The sequence below is a fragment of the Mobula hypostoma genome, chromosome 7 (assembly GCF_963921235.1).
Source record: "Mobula hypostoma chromosome 7, sMobHyp1.1, whole genome shotgun sequence".
NCBI classification, from domain to species: Eukaryota; Metazoa; Chordata; class Chondrichthyes; order Myliobatiformes; family Myliobatidae; genus Mobula; species Mobula hypostoma.
In genome coordinates, this window is record NC_086103.1 from 48,023,207 (window position 1) to 48,036,487 (window position 13,281).

Genomic DNA, 13,281 nt, shown 5'->3' on the forward strand with positions numbered 1-13,281 from the left:
CTGGTGTAAAATAAATTTGTGTTTTTTTTTATATATACAAGTCTGACTCACTTAATTTACTTAAAAGACAAAAAATCATTAGAATAGGCCTATGAAATACAATTACATAGAACAAAAGCAATTAGTTTGTTATAACTAAGCTCTTAGGCACACAGATGATAGGAAAATGGAGGACTACGCAGGAGGGATGGGCTAGATTGATCTTCGAGTAGGTTAAATGTCAGCACAACATCATTGGCCAGAGGGTATGTATTGTGCTGTAGTGTTCCGGGTTCTATAATAGAATTAGCTATTGAAATAGTATACACAAAACTTTGGCTTTGAGTTATTTTTCAAATAAATAATGATATTAATATCATTCTCTTCCTATCTTTGCACCACTGATTAGGTCAGTCTGATTTTCCGTGGCTCAGTTGATAAATGTACCATTCAATACATAATTATTCATGCAATTCAGAAGATACTAAGCAACACAAAATCTGCCAGAGGCACTTAGGGGGTTGAGCAACATCAGTTGGAGAAAAGAGAGTTGTTGATGTTTCAGAGTGAAGCACTGAGGCTGGGTTTCCACTCAAAATGTTGACAATTCCTTACTCCCACAGAATGCTGCTTCCATCCGCTGTGTTCCATCAGCGGATTCTATGTTGCTCCAGATTCCAGTATCTGTAGTCTCTTATGTCTCAGATTGGAAGCAGCATCTCCAACACCATCACACTGAGCATGGGGGACCCCCAGGGCTATGTGCTCAGTCCACTGCTGTTCACTCTGCTGACCCACGACTGTGCTGCAACACACAGCTCAAACCACATCATCAAGTTCGCCAATGACACAACAGTGGTGGGTCTCATCAGCAAGAACGATGAGTCAGCATACAGAGAGGAGGTGCTGTGGCTAACGGACTGGTGCAGAGCCAACAAACTGTCTCTGAATGTGAACAAAACAAAAGAGATGGTTGTTGACTTCAGGAGGACATGGAACGACCATTCTCCGCTGAACATCGATGACTCCTCCGTAGAGATTGTTAAGAGCACCAAGTTTCTTGGTGTTTACCTGGCAGAGAATCTTACCTGGTCCCTCAACACCAGCTCCATAGCAAAGAAAGCCCAGCAGCGTCTCTCTGCAAAGGCTGAGAAAAGTCCATCTCCCACTCCCCCCCATTCCTCACCACATTCTACAGAGGTTGTATTGAGAGCATCCTGAGCAGCCGCATCACTGCCTGGTTCAGAAATTGCACCATCTCGGATCGCGAGACCCTGCAGTGGATAGTGAGGTCAGCTGAGAAGATCACTGGGGTCTCTCTTCCCGCCATTACAGACATTTACACCACACGCTGCATCCGTAAAGGAAACAGCATTATGAAGGACTCCACGCACCCCTCATACAAACTCTTCTCCCTCCTGCCGTCTGGCAAAAGGCACCGAAGTATTTGGGCTCTCACGACCAGACTATGTAACAGTTTCTTCCCCCAAGCCATCAGACTCCTCAATACCAAGAGCCTGGACTGACACCAACCTACTGCCCTCTACTGTGCCTATTGTCTTGTTTATTATTTATTGTAATGCCTGCACTGTTTTGTACACTTTATGCAGTCCTGGGTAGGTCTGTAGTCTGGTGTAGTTTTGTGTTGTTTTATGTAGTTCAGTGTAGTTTTTGTATTGTTCATGTAGCACCAAGGTCCTGAAAAACGTTGACTCGTTATTACTGTGTACTGTACTAGCAGTTATGGTCGAAATGACAATAACAAAGTGACTTGACTTGACTTGAAAATATGAATTTCTGCTTCTTTGGTGCATTAGCTCAACCAAAGTGTTTGCTATTAACGGTAATAAAAACAGATTAGGTATAGAAAATGCAGCCATAGCTTTAATCCTGTCTACTATGCAGAGGCTACTCCTGGTACAGTAAATGCATGGATGTTGGTCAAAGAAAGAACTGGGCGCCACTGCCATGGATCCCATATTCAAATAGCCTTACAACACTCACTGTCTAGACTTAGGCATGAAGATGGGATACTAGATCACTTTGGAGCCTGCAGGATCATCACAAGTATCAGTTGCCATCTTCAGGAGAGGAGAATATGAAACTCAGAATAGGAAAGAGGAAAGGGGAGACATTGAAAAATTAAATACATAGATTGCATTATGTCTATTTATTTAAAAATAGGCACAAAATCAGCAGTCGCATATGCCTGCAGATTGTTTATCCCATTGTTTAAATTAATATTTCCCTGTGATCAATACAGAAAATTTCCCAGGAGGAATATCTATAATGGGTATAGATTTTCATACTTTAATAATTACTGATTGGTTGAAATAAATTATGATGCTCTCTCATGATCAAGTTCAGTGAGTATTAGAGAATGCCACAAATTAAAAATTAACATAACATGGGCAGGGTGGGGTTGGTAGAATGCTAGAGCACGCTGATTGACATTTTCCAAGTGAGTGGGTATTTGATGCAAAAGTGGGATTTCCATGTTTAAGCTTTGATCACATCCTGATTAAATGTGGAAGTGCTGCACTTGGGCTCCTGTGCTAAGAAATAAAGAAAGTTGTGAAGGTCCTACTCTATCACTTTTATCCTTGTTGGTACATATACATATCAGATGATGAGAGAATTAAGTTTATCTGGTTGCCTCATGGTTCAGCAATCTATTGACACTTACCATGCAGTCTAGGAATATCTAAATTGTGGCCTGTAGCCACACGCAATTCAAGTCAAAGAGACTCATTCCAAGAAGCCCAGGGAGCTTAGTCCTAATTTCCTATTTATATCTGATTTGTGTTGCTAGAAATATTGTGTTTCAAAATTTGCAAAAGGGTTGTTCTGCCACCTCATTGGTGAATCGACTGAAAAACAAAATACTAAGAATAGAAAAATAATAGCTTAGATCTTTCTGGTCCAGCTTCCTGTGGAAGAACGATGACACACAAAATGTTGGAGCCAATGTAGCTAAGAAAGGGTTTGAGGAAATAAGTGAAATAAACAAAACAATTCTGATGTATTTATACTAGCAAATGGAATGTTATGCCTTTGATTGTTCTGAGAGTAGTTTATGAGCAACTTATAATTTGGGGAACTTCATGATATTCCCATGATGTTGTCACATCAATTTCAGCACTTTAGTGCAGCTAATCATTCTAAAGACCCTTCCAATACAACTGTTTAAGTGGTCTGATGGAACTCATATTCTCAGCCCACTTTTCCATTAACAATTAAAATGAAAATGAATTGACAAAACTTTTAAAGGAAGTGCAGATAAATTTCCAAAAGATATGAAATCCAATTAACATTTTCTTGTTACATTCCAAGCAATATATAATAATAGTGCTAACAGGAAATTTGAAGCACAACTCTAGAATTGTAAGAATGTAAAAAAAACCCAAAAGATACTCTGAATTTGTAACTGCATACAAATATCTGAAAATTAATGCAGATTAGCGAACAATTTGTAAGGCAAATGATACATTGGCTTTTATTGCAAGAGGATTTGAGTACCAGGAAAAACATCATACTGAAATTATGCAAGGCCTGATGAGACTGCATCTTGAACATGTGTATGGATCTGGCCTTCCTGAAAGGATATGCCTGCAACAGAACAAGAGCAATGAATGTTCACCAACTTGATTCCGGGGGGAACAGGGATTATCCCATGAGGAGACATAGAGCAGACTGGCCAAATGGTTTGCAGCGAAAATTTACCAGGATGTTGCCAGGACTTGAGGACCTGAGTTATAGGGAAAGGTTGAATGGATTAGAACTTTATTCCCTCTTGTGCAGGAGAATGAGGGGAGATTTGATAGCGGTAAACAAAATTATGAGGGCTATAGATAGGGTAAATACAAGCAGGCTTTTCCCACTGAGGTTGGGTGAGACTAGAACTAAAGGTCATGGGTTAAGAGTGAAGAGTGAAATGTTTGAAGGGACCATGAGGGGGAAGTTCTTCACTCAGAAGTGGAACAAGCTGCCTGCGGGTTTGATTACAACATTTGAGAGAAATTTGGATGGGCACATGAATGGCAGGGATATGGAGGGCTATATTGGAGGTCAATGGGACTAAGGAGATTAATATTTTGGCATGGACTAGATGGAACAAAGGGCCTGTTTCTGTGCTGTAGCATTCTATGACCCTTACTTCTTTTTTTTCTCTTTCCTTTTTAAGAGAACAGAGGCCTTTCAACCCTTTCTGCTGGCTTTCAGAAAAATGCCATCATGCTACTCCTCCATGTTTATTTACCTGCAACAAACTTTTTCACATTTGCTCATCAACCCCTTTCTCCCCCTCCACCCTCAACCTACCTTACACAAAGAGAAATATACAATAGGTAATTAACCCAAAAACACAGGTCTTTAGGATCTGGGAGAAAGCTGGAGAACCTAGGAAAATTATACATGGTTGCGGGGAGAAAACACAAACTGTACGCAGACAGCAGTCGAGATTAAGATCAAAACTAAGTCAGGAGAACTGTTGGAGATGCACTACCTGCTGTGTCATTATGCCATCCCTTAAACACAGTTAGCTACCTTACTCCAGACAAACACAGATGATTTCTAACCATTATGAGAACGTTGAACAGCAACTAACCTTGTAATGGATGAATAGTTTTTCACAAGTTTACCCAAATCTTGTTTTTTTAACATATATTGGAACTACCTTCAAGGATTTGTTGTAAAAATCTTGTAAATGATAAAACTTCAACTTCTGTGCAATCCTACAAAGTTTAAATAGTTTTGTACAGATGTATTATAGTATACTAAAATGATGTGCATATGCGTGTGTGAGGGGAGGGAGAGAGAGAGAGAGACTTCACTCTTGAAGCCTGAGATTGTGTAATTTAGCAAGTGCAAACAAGGCAAGACAATATACAGTAAATGGCAGAATACCAAGTTTAGAGGAATGAGAACATTCTTAGGTGCACACCCACATACCTTTAAGTACTGTACCAAGTTTCAAGTTACCAAGAAGATAGGTAAGCTAGTCAAAGATATATAAAAGCTATCCCTGTTGGCTGAGGAAAATACCAGAACAGTGTAAACAATTGCTAGAACTGTGTAAACAAAAATCAGTTCTCATCTACAGCGCTGCATACAACAAAGGTCACAAAATAGCACAATGTGCCATGTCCAAAGGGTTACTTATTAGTATGTTGCCTGGGTTGTGGGATTTTAGTTATGGAGAGAGATTAGGTGAGAGAGAGGTGAGCTGGGGCTGTATTCTTTGCTACAAATGAGACCGAGAGAAGATTTAATTAAAAAATAGACATTTGAGAGGTTTTGATAGGTTGAATAGGAAGTACCTATTTTTGTCAAAGGAAACTTAGAAATAAAAATGTCAGGTAATTAGAAGAAGAATTCCATGGGAAACAAGGAAGATTTTTAAAAAGCCTAATGGGTGAAAGGAAGTCAAGATTTAACATCTGAAAAGATGCCGGAAGCAGAGATCCTCACACGCTTAAAAGGTAACTAGAATAGTACTCGAAGCTTATTGAACTAATGGTGTACAGATTGAGAGAATTGGAGGAAAAAGTAGCTTTTAAGGGCAGTCATGAGGGCGATGGGCCGAATGGCACCCTTCTATATCACAAACGTAGAGAGTCCTCCGTGCCATCGAGGACAACTTTAGCGGGAGGGGGATCCCCATGAAAGCGTTATCAGTAAAGACCTTTACCATCCGGGACATGCCCTCTTCTCTTTACTACCATCAAATTCCTAAACGGTCCTTGAACCCTCGTTATTCCTCCTTTGTACCATTTATTTATTTTTTAAAGTCTCAGTATTTTTAAGTACTACTCTGTACCGTTGTCTCAAAACGACAAATTTCATATATGTCGGTGTTAATGAACCTGACTGATTTTGATTCTGAAATACTATAATTCCATATTACATCTAACTCAGTCCATTGGTGATAATTAGATTTGATCCGGTTGTTAACACGAATAAATACATAAAACACGCATCACCGACCCTTCGACACATTCGAACAAAGTGAAGATCCCGCCCCGGACAACTCTGCCTCTTCATCGAGAGGGTGGGAACTGCGCATGCGCGCCTCTTCCAAGATGGCTGCCCCCGTGGATCTGGAGCTGAAGAAGGTATAGGGAGGCGGCGGATATTTAGAAATTCGTTTATGTTAGCTTCTTTGATCGCTCATTTTAAGTGAACAAGACTGAGAAGCACTATTTCGAGAGGCATCTTTTCGTTATCGGCAGGCATTCGAAGCTTGTAGGTTTGGGCCCGGTAACAGTGAGGTCAAACGTTGTCCAAGGGAGAGACCGTTCTGGTGATCAGTAGAGACCTTAACTATATCCTTGACCTTAGGGTATGGTGATCGCAGAGAACCCTTAACTGCATCCCTGATCCTAGGGTTTGGTGACCATGGAGAGAACTTAACTACATTCCTAACCCTGGGGATTGGTGACCACAGAGCGACCTTAACTACGTTCCCTCTTTAGACTTTGGTGTCTGCAGACAGACACCCTATTAACTACATCCCCACCCTAGTGTCTCAGCATTCACTCACTTTCAATTAAAGATCTGGTTCATTTCTTGGAGGGGAGGTAGGTTGGGCAATGGGAACAGGAGGAAATCAGAATGGTTGCAAAACATGTTGAAAATGCAAGTCATATTTTATACTGACCCTAATTGTTGACAGAACAATTATCTTTAAATGCAAATAATGCTTTGAAAGAACAAAATTATCAAAGTTTATCAGTCTTATAATGGGAAGGACAGGTCATTATTTTATATGGTTATACAAGTTTTTGCTGTGTTAGATGGCAATTGACCCTCTTCGTATCCAGATTTTTTTTTATTGCATTCACTTAATTCACTCAACCACTTGCATTAAGTAATGACGTTCATAAGGTGATGTTTTTCACATTGTGTTTAACTTCTATCTTTAATGATTCATTAGATTCTCAATGCGCCTGGATACATTGGTTAATATGACAAATATCATCACTTTTACAAAATATATCTTGTCAGGATGGGATGCGATGATAGTGTTATGTTTATTTCCAATCTGTTGTCTTGAGAAGGCATTTCTGGTGAACTCTGCAAACCTGTGGTGGCAGTGTATTCACAATGATAATTGGGGAATTCTATGTTATCTTATAATGATGTTGCTGTTAGAAGATATGTAACTTGCTGGACAGTTTGGAGAATCTTATTCCCTTTGCTACTTTTGCCCTCGTTTTGTACTTGCAAGGGAGGGAATGCTGCCATCTGTCCTGCAGATGTGTCAATTTAAGTCATAATGCTGGTGATGGAGGAGATTACATCCAGATATTGTGGGATAGTTGAGATTCATTTAACATGATGTAAAGATGGAATAATTGTGTACCAGATGTAACTTTTCTTGCCAGGTATTGCACCTGCAATACTTGATCACAATCATTAATATCAGGAACAAAATGGGTTTGTGCATTGTGGGTGCATGTTAGCTTGAGTAATAATGCTCAAGGAGTTGAACAAACATCATTCTTCAAACCCATAAAGTTAGGAGAAATATTGGGAAGTTATTTCAAGCCTTATGACTTAAGGCTTCATATGGCATTGTAAGTATAAACCTCATCAGGTTTTAAGAAAAATAATTTTGATGTGAATTGAAAATCCATCTATTCATAATTCTATTAATTTCAATAATCTAAGTCATTTAGACCTAGGTTATACTAATTTAAATTTTTTTACTGTTAGTTTTGTAACACAAAAAGATATGACAATAAGATATAGAGGCATAATTAAGCCATTTGGCCCATTTCATCATGGCTGATTCATTATTCCTCTCAGCCCTAATCTCCTGTGCCTTCTCCCCATATCCCTTCATGCCCTGACCAATGAAGAATCTATCAACCTCTGCCTTAAATATATATACAGACTTGGCCTCACAGCTGCTTGTGGCAACGAATTCCACAGATTCACAACATTTTTGCTAAAGAAATTCCTCCTCATCTCCATTCTAAAAGGATGCCGCTCTATTCTCAGACTGTGTCCTGTGGTCCTTGATTCTCCCACCACAGGTAACATCACCTCAACATTCACTCTATCGAGACCTTTCACCATTAGGCCATCCCTCATTCTTCTGAATTCTAGTGAATACAGGCCTAGAGCCATCAAACACTTTTCATGTGACAAGCCATTTAATCCTGGAGTCATTTTTGTGAACCTCCTTTGAACCCTTTCCAGTTTCATCACATCCTATCTAAGCTAAGGAGCCCAAACTGCTCACAATACTCCAAGTGAGGTTTCATCAGTGCCTTATAAAGTCTTGAGATTATATCCTTGTTTTTATATTATAGGCTTCATGAAATGAATGCTAATATTGCATTTGTCCTCCTCACCACAGATTCAACCTGCAAATTAACCTTCAGGAAATCCTGCACAAGCACTCCAAAGTCCCTTTGTGCCTCAGTTTTTTGTGTTTTCTCTCCATTTAGAAAATAGCCTATCTTTTTATTTCTTCTATCAAAGTGCATAATCATACACTTCTTGACATAGTATTCCATCTGCCAAATGAGTAAGAGTACCAAAATGGTTGGGTACACTTATTCATTGCACAGTATTTCATTTTAAATGTGAGCTAAAATAAGATTTTCCTTGATATCTAATAATTTTTCTGAATTGAATTAAAAGTGCTTACCTTGCATAATAAAGTGAGAATACATTTCCAGATCAATCTAAACATATTTTTTGTTGATGACAAAATGTATAAGTGGAAAGCAATTCTATTTTGGCATCATGCTCAGTTTTGTTTTGTGGATATCTGCAAATCTGAATGAACAGATTGATAAGGAGTAGTAAAGATGTTGTTGAGAGAGCCACTGCAATTTCACAGAAAAATTATCAGAAATTGGATTCAAGAAAATGTGTCCCAAATAAGACATCTGTATAATTTGAAATGCTAATCAATAATTAACTTGAAAGGAAATTAGTCATATGTTTAATTATGTTTATATTTTTCTCAGGCTTTTGCTGAATTACAGACCAAAGTGCTCGATACACAACAGAAGGTGAAACTTGCAGATTTGCAGATTGAACAATTAAACAGGACCAAAAAACATGCATATTTAACAGATGGAGAAATAGCTACAATGCCAGAAGATGCACGCATGTATGAGGGTGTTGGGAGAATGTAAGTAAGGTTTTCTTGACTTCCTACATGGAAGTTATATATCTGTTAAATAACTGAATGTTTTAACGTTTGCTCCCTTTTTGTAGTATTTCCTGAAGCTTGAATTATTGTTACATCAGCAGGAAAGTTCATAGCTTCTACGTCATGAACTTCATTTCATGACAAGGGGAGAAAATAAAGGGTCATTAATATCTCTTGTACATTTCTTCGTGTCCAGGCTGGGTTTATGAAGGATTGACAGGTTTTCTTCATATCTATATTTTATGTAAGGCAAATGTTTTGTTATAACTTAAGTCTATAAAAGAAAGCAAAAATAGAAAGTACTAGTGTTTGCAAAAGCATTAGTTGGCTGGAGTGTTGTAAAATTTTATTTCCTCCTTAACTCTTTGATGTCCTTAAAATGTCTGACCTATGTATGACTTCAGTGCAACTCTAATTAGGTTGAATTTTAAACAGACCTTTGAAATGGACAGGAAATTACATGGTTCAATCAGATTTTTTTTTCTAAAAGGAAAATGAAACCCCTGACACTCTCTGAGACCTACGTAGGTATTGAACCAGAGTGGAATAATACCACCGCCATCTAAACTAGACAGATTTAAAAGCAGTTCTAGTATCTCAAAACCGTATACTAAGCAGGAGCTGGAAGCATTTATAGCCACCTCCAGTCAGAGGCTCATTGGTTATTAATCTCAGCCTCTGTTCTCCCGAACTATAACCTCTGCTCCTCCAACAAGAATGGCCAGACTTTATCAATTCCTTCCACTCTATAGCATCAAGAAACACTGAAAGCTTTGGTCCCTGATAAAAGTCTGATGTGGAGGGAGTGTTGCTGAACTGGACCCCACTGTTTTGAGTTATCCTAAAGTCCCTATGTTCCTATAATGGCATCTTGAAATTCTGACCTTTTATCCTTACATTTTTTTAATGTTTTAATTTTTCCCCATTTTATTTTACCCCTTCAGCTGCTATACTCAAGGCTTTTGTGGTCTTAGCATAAGATACAAGTTTCCCTTTTGTTTTGCTTTACCATAGAAACCATAGAAAAACTACAGCACAGAAACAGGCCTTTTGGCCCTTCTTGGCTGTGCTGAACCATTTTCTGCCTAGTCCCACTGACCTGCACACAGACCATATCCCTCCATACACCTCCTATCCATGTATCTGTCCAATTTATTCTTAAATGTTAAAAAAGAACCTTCCTCACTATCTACTACACCTCCAATCTTCGTATCATCAGCAAATTTGCTGATTCAATTTACCACATTATCATCCAGATCATTGACATAGATGACAAATAACAATGGACCCAGCACTGATCCTTGTAGCACACCACTAGTCACAGGTCTCCACTCGGAGAAGCAATTCTCTACTACCACTCTTTGGCTTCTACCACTGAGCCAATGTCTAATCCAATTTACCACCTCTCCATGTATACCTAGCGACTGAATTTTCTTAACTAACCTCCCATGCGGGACCTTGTCAAAGGCCTTACTGAAGTCCATGTAGACAATATCCACTGCCTTCCCTTCATCTACTTTCCTGGTAACCTCGTCGAAAAACTCCAATAGATTGGTCAAACATGACCTACCACGCACAAAGCCATGTTGACTCTCCCTAATAAGTCCCTGTCTGTCCAAATGCTTGTAGATTCTGTCTCTTAGTACTCCCTCCAATAACTTACCTACTACCGACGTTAAACTTATCAGCCTATAATTTCCCGGATTACTTTTCGATCCTTTTTTAAACAACGGAACAACATGAGCCACTCTCCAATCCTCCGGCACCTCACCTGCAGACAGCGACATTTTAAATATTTCAGCCAGGGCCCCTGCAATTTCAACACTAGTCTCCTTCAAGGTCAGAGGGAACACCCTGTCAGGTCCCGGGGATTTATCCACTTTAATTTTCCTCAAGACAGCAAGGACCTCCTCCTTTTCGATCTGTACAGTTTCCACGATCTCACTACTTGTTTCCCTTAATTCCATAGACTTCATGCCAGTTTCCTTAGTAAATACAGACGCAAAAAACCTATTTAAGATCTCCCCCATTTCCTTTGGTTCCGCACATAGCCGACCACTCTGATCTTCAAGAGGACCAATTTTATCCCTTACAATCCTTTTGCTCTTAATATACCTGTAAAAGCTCTTTGGATTATCCTTCACTTTGACTGCCAAAGCAACCTCCTGTCTTTTAGCCCTCCTGATTTCTTTCTTAAGTATTTTCTTGTACTACTTATACTCCTCAAGCACCTTATTTACTCCCTGTTATCCTGCTTATGTGTTATGTGTTATTTGACTATCACGAGGCTTTAGATTTAGGAGTCAGCCTTGTAATTTTAAGCTATTGTGGCTGGATTTGAAATGATTTAGCTCCATTCTGTTTTTGTAAGTTTAGTTGGGTTTGAATAACATTGTTTCTGAAAGGGCAGTTGCCTTAGGTTGAAAGTTTCCCATTAGTTCTAAAGAATAACTATTTCTGCCAGAGATTTATTAGAGGCAAGTTGTAACTTTGCAGTGAGTATGATTGTAAAATGTGCTTGTGCAATGATTCAGCCTTGTGTGAGTTTAGTTTTCAGAGTTTGGCTCTTACAGTAGGTAAACAATGATGCAGCCTCATTTGATTCCAGTCTTCACTAAGATTGGTTCTGTTTCACACCCCTCATTGATGTCATGGCTTGCATACATTTACCTAGCTTCATTTATTAAACTAAATTTGCAGCTGCTATTTCTGTTGTTGACTTTGTTTTGTACTGGCTATAAGAGTTCTCAGGATTTTTTGTTTCACTCTCTGTACTTTCTACACTGATTTTTCTCCATCAATATTTGGACAGTTAACATCCATGTCATTGCTCAATTGTTCAGACATTTTTTTGGTTTTGAATGCATGGACATGTTACATGCTGAAATGTACAACAACATATTGATCTTTTAAAAGTGAAATTTTCCTTCTATATTTGTGGTAGTTACCAAGAACAGAACATTAGTCTGTAATCATGTGCAATATGCCAGTGTGGAATCGTCTGTTAGAGTAGAGAGTAGCTGGAAGTTTTGATTTACCTTAATTAGTAATACAATACTGTAGAGCTACGAGGACTTGATGTTTCAATCCCTATGGTAAGTCGGCACTCTCATGTTGGCAGTGGGCTTGGAGTGGTGACAAGGAGGAAGGGTAGTTATGTCATCAGGTGGGCACCCTCCTTCTTTGACAGTTTGTTGATAAGCCCACAACGTCTCCAGAGGGCTCAATGGTGCTACCTGGCGTCCCAGATACACCCCCTCAGTTCCATGCCTTCCTGTCTTCATCTTGCAGCCCAGTTGTTGTCTTTCCTTTTAATCCAAATCCAATTGCTGCTTTCTTCTGCTGCATTTGATAAGGACTTGCTTGCTTGTTGGAGGGAGTGACCCCTCACCCCCATCTTCTTCAATAGACTGGTCATAGATGTAGCAACGAATCCCCTGCATCCCACTTCTACAGGGAAAATCTTGGTCTTCCAGCCATTCTGGGCAGCTTCAGTTGCCAGTTCAGAGTACTTGGTCTTTTTCCTCTCATGATTGTAAAATGTGCTTGTGCAATGATTCAGCCTTGTGTGAAGTTAGTTTTCAGAGTTCCCATGGTACTATCAATTCCACAACATATGCTAGCTTGGCTGTTGTGGACCACAGGATCATGTCTGGCTGGAGTGTTGTAGCCACAATGTCTGGGGGAAACACAAGCTTTTTTTCCCATGTCCATGTCCATTTTCCAGTCCTGCACAACCTGCAGAATGCTTACATCTTTTGATGTTGTATGGTGCTCTGGAGGTTGGCCTGCTGGTGCAAATCGTGTGAGGTGGACATTTCCTGCCAATGTTTGAGGGAGAGCATTTGTGGTGATTCGCCTCTGTTCCAAGATTGATTATACATTATTCATTATTGAAATTGTACATTATTGTTTATACCATAATGTTCAATTTATACTCCATTGTAGGCAGTGGGGGGGAGGCAAGTCTCCCAGTCTACCACATTGTGGAAGCTGCACTTTATTTGTCACCTACACTGCATTTTCATTGTTACTGTAGGATGATATTTGCATTCTAATTTCTTTTAACTACTTATGTAATTATGTATGGCACGATATGCCTGGTTGGCATGCAAACAAAAGCTTTTCAC

The 13,281-nt window shown here is 39.3% G+C and overlaps 1 protein-coding gene across 6 annotated transcripts in view; it reads left to right on the plus strand.

Moving 5' to 3' along the window:
- The first annotated feature begins 5,191 nt into the window (after positions 1 to 5,191).
- Positions 5,192 to 13,281, plus strand: part of pfdn1 (prefoldin subunit 1) — a 78,119-nt gene continuing 70,029 nt past the window's right edge. For 4 of the 6 annotated variants that reach the window (XR_010018633.1, XM_063053407.1, XM_063053406.1 and 1 more), the window contains exons 1-2: positions 5,969 to 6,092; positions 8,964 to 9,130. Coding sequence is in view for 5 of the 6 variants with exons in the window: in XM_063053407.1 (XP_062909477.1) it covers positions 6,042 to 6,092; positions 8,964 to 9,130 (218 nt within the window). In the remaining variant the exon portion in view is untranslated. Of the gene's footprint in view, positions 5,460 to 5,968; positions 6,093 to 8,963; positions 9,131 to 13,281 lie in introns of those variants that run through there. The other 2 variants (XM_063053409.1, XM_063053408.1) reach the window with 2 other exon arrangements.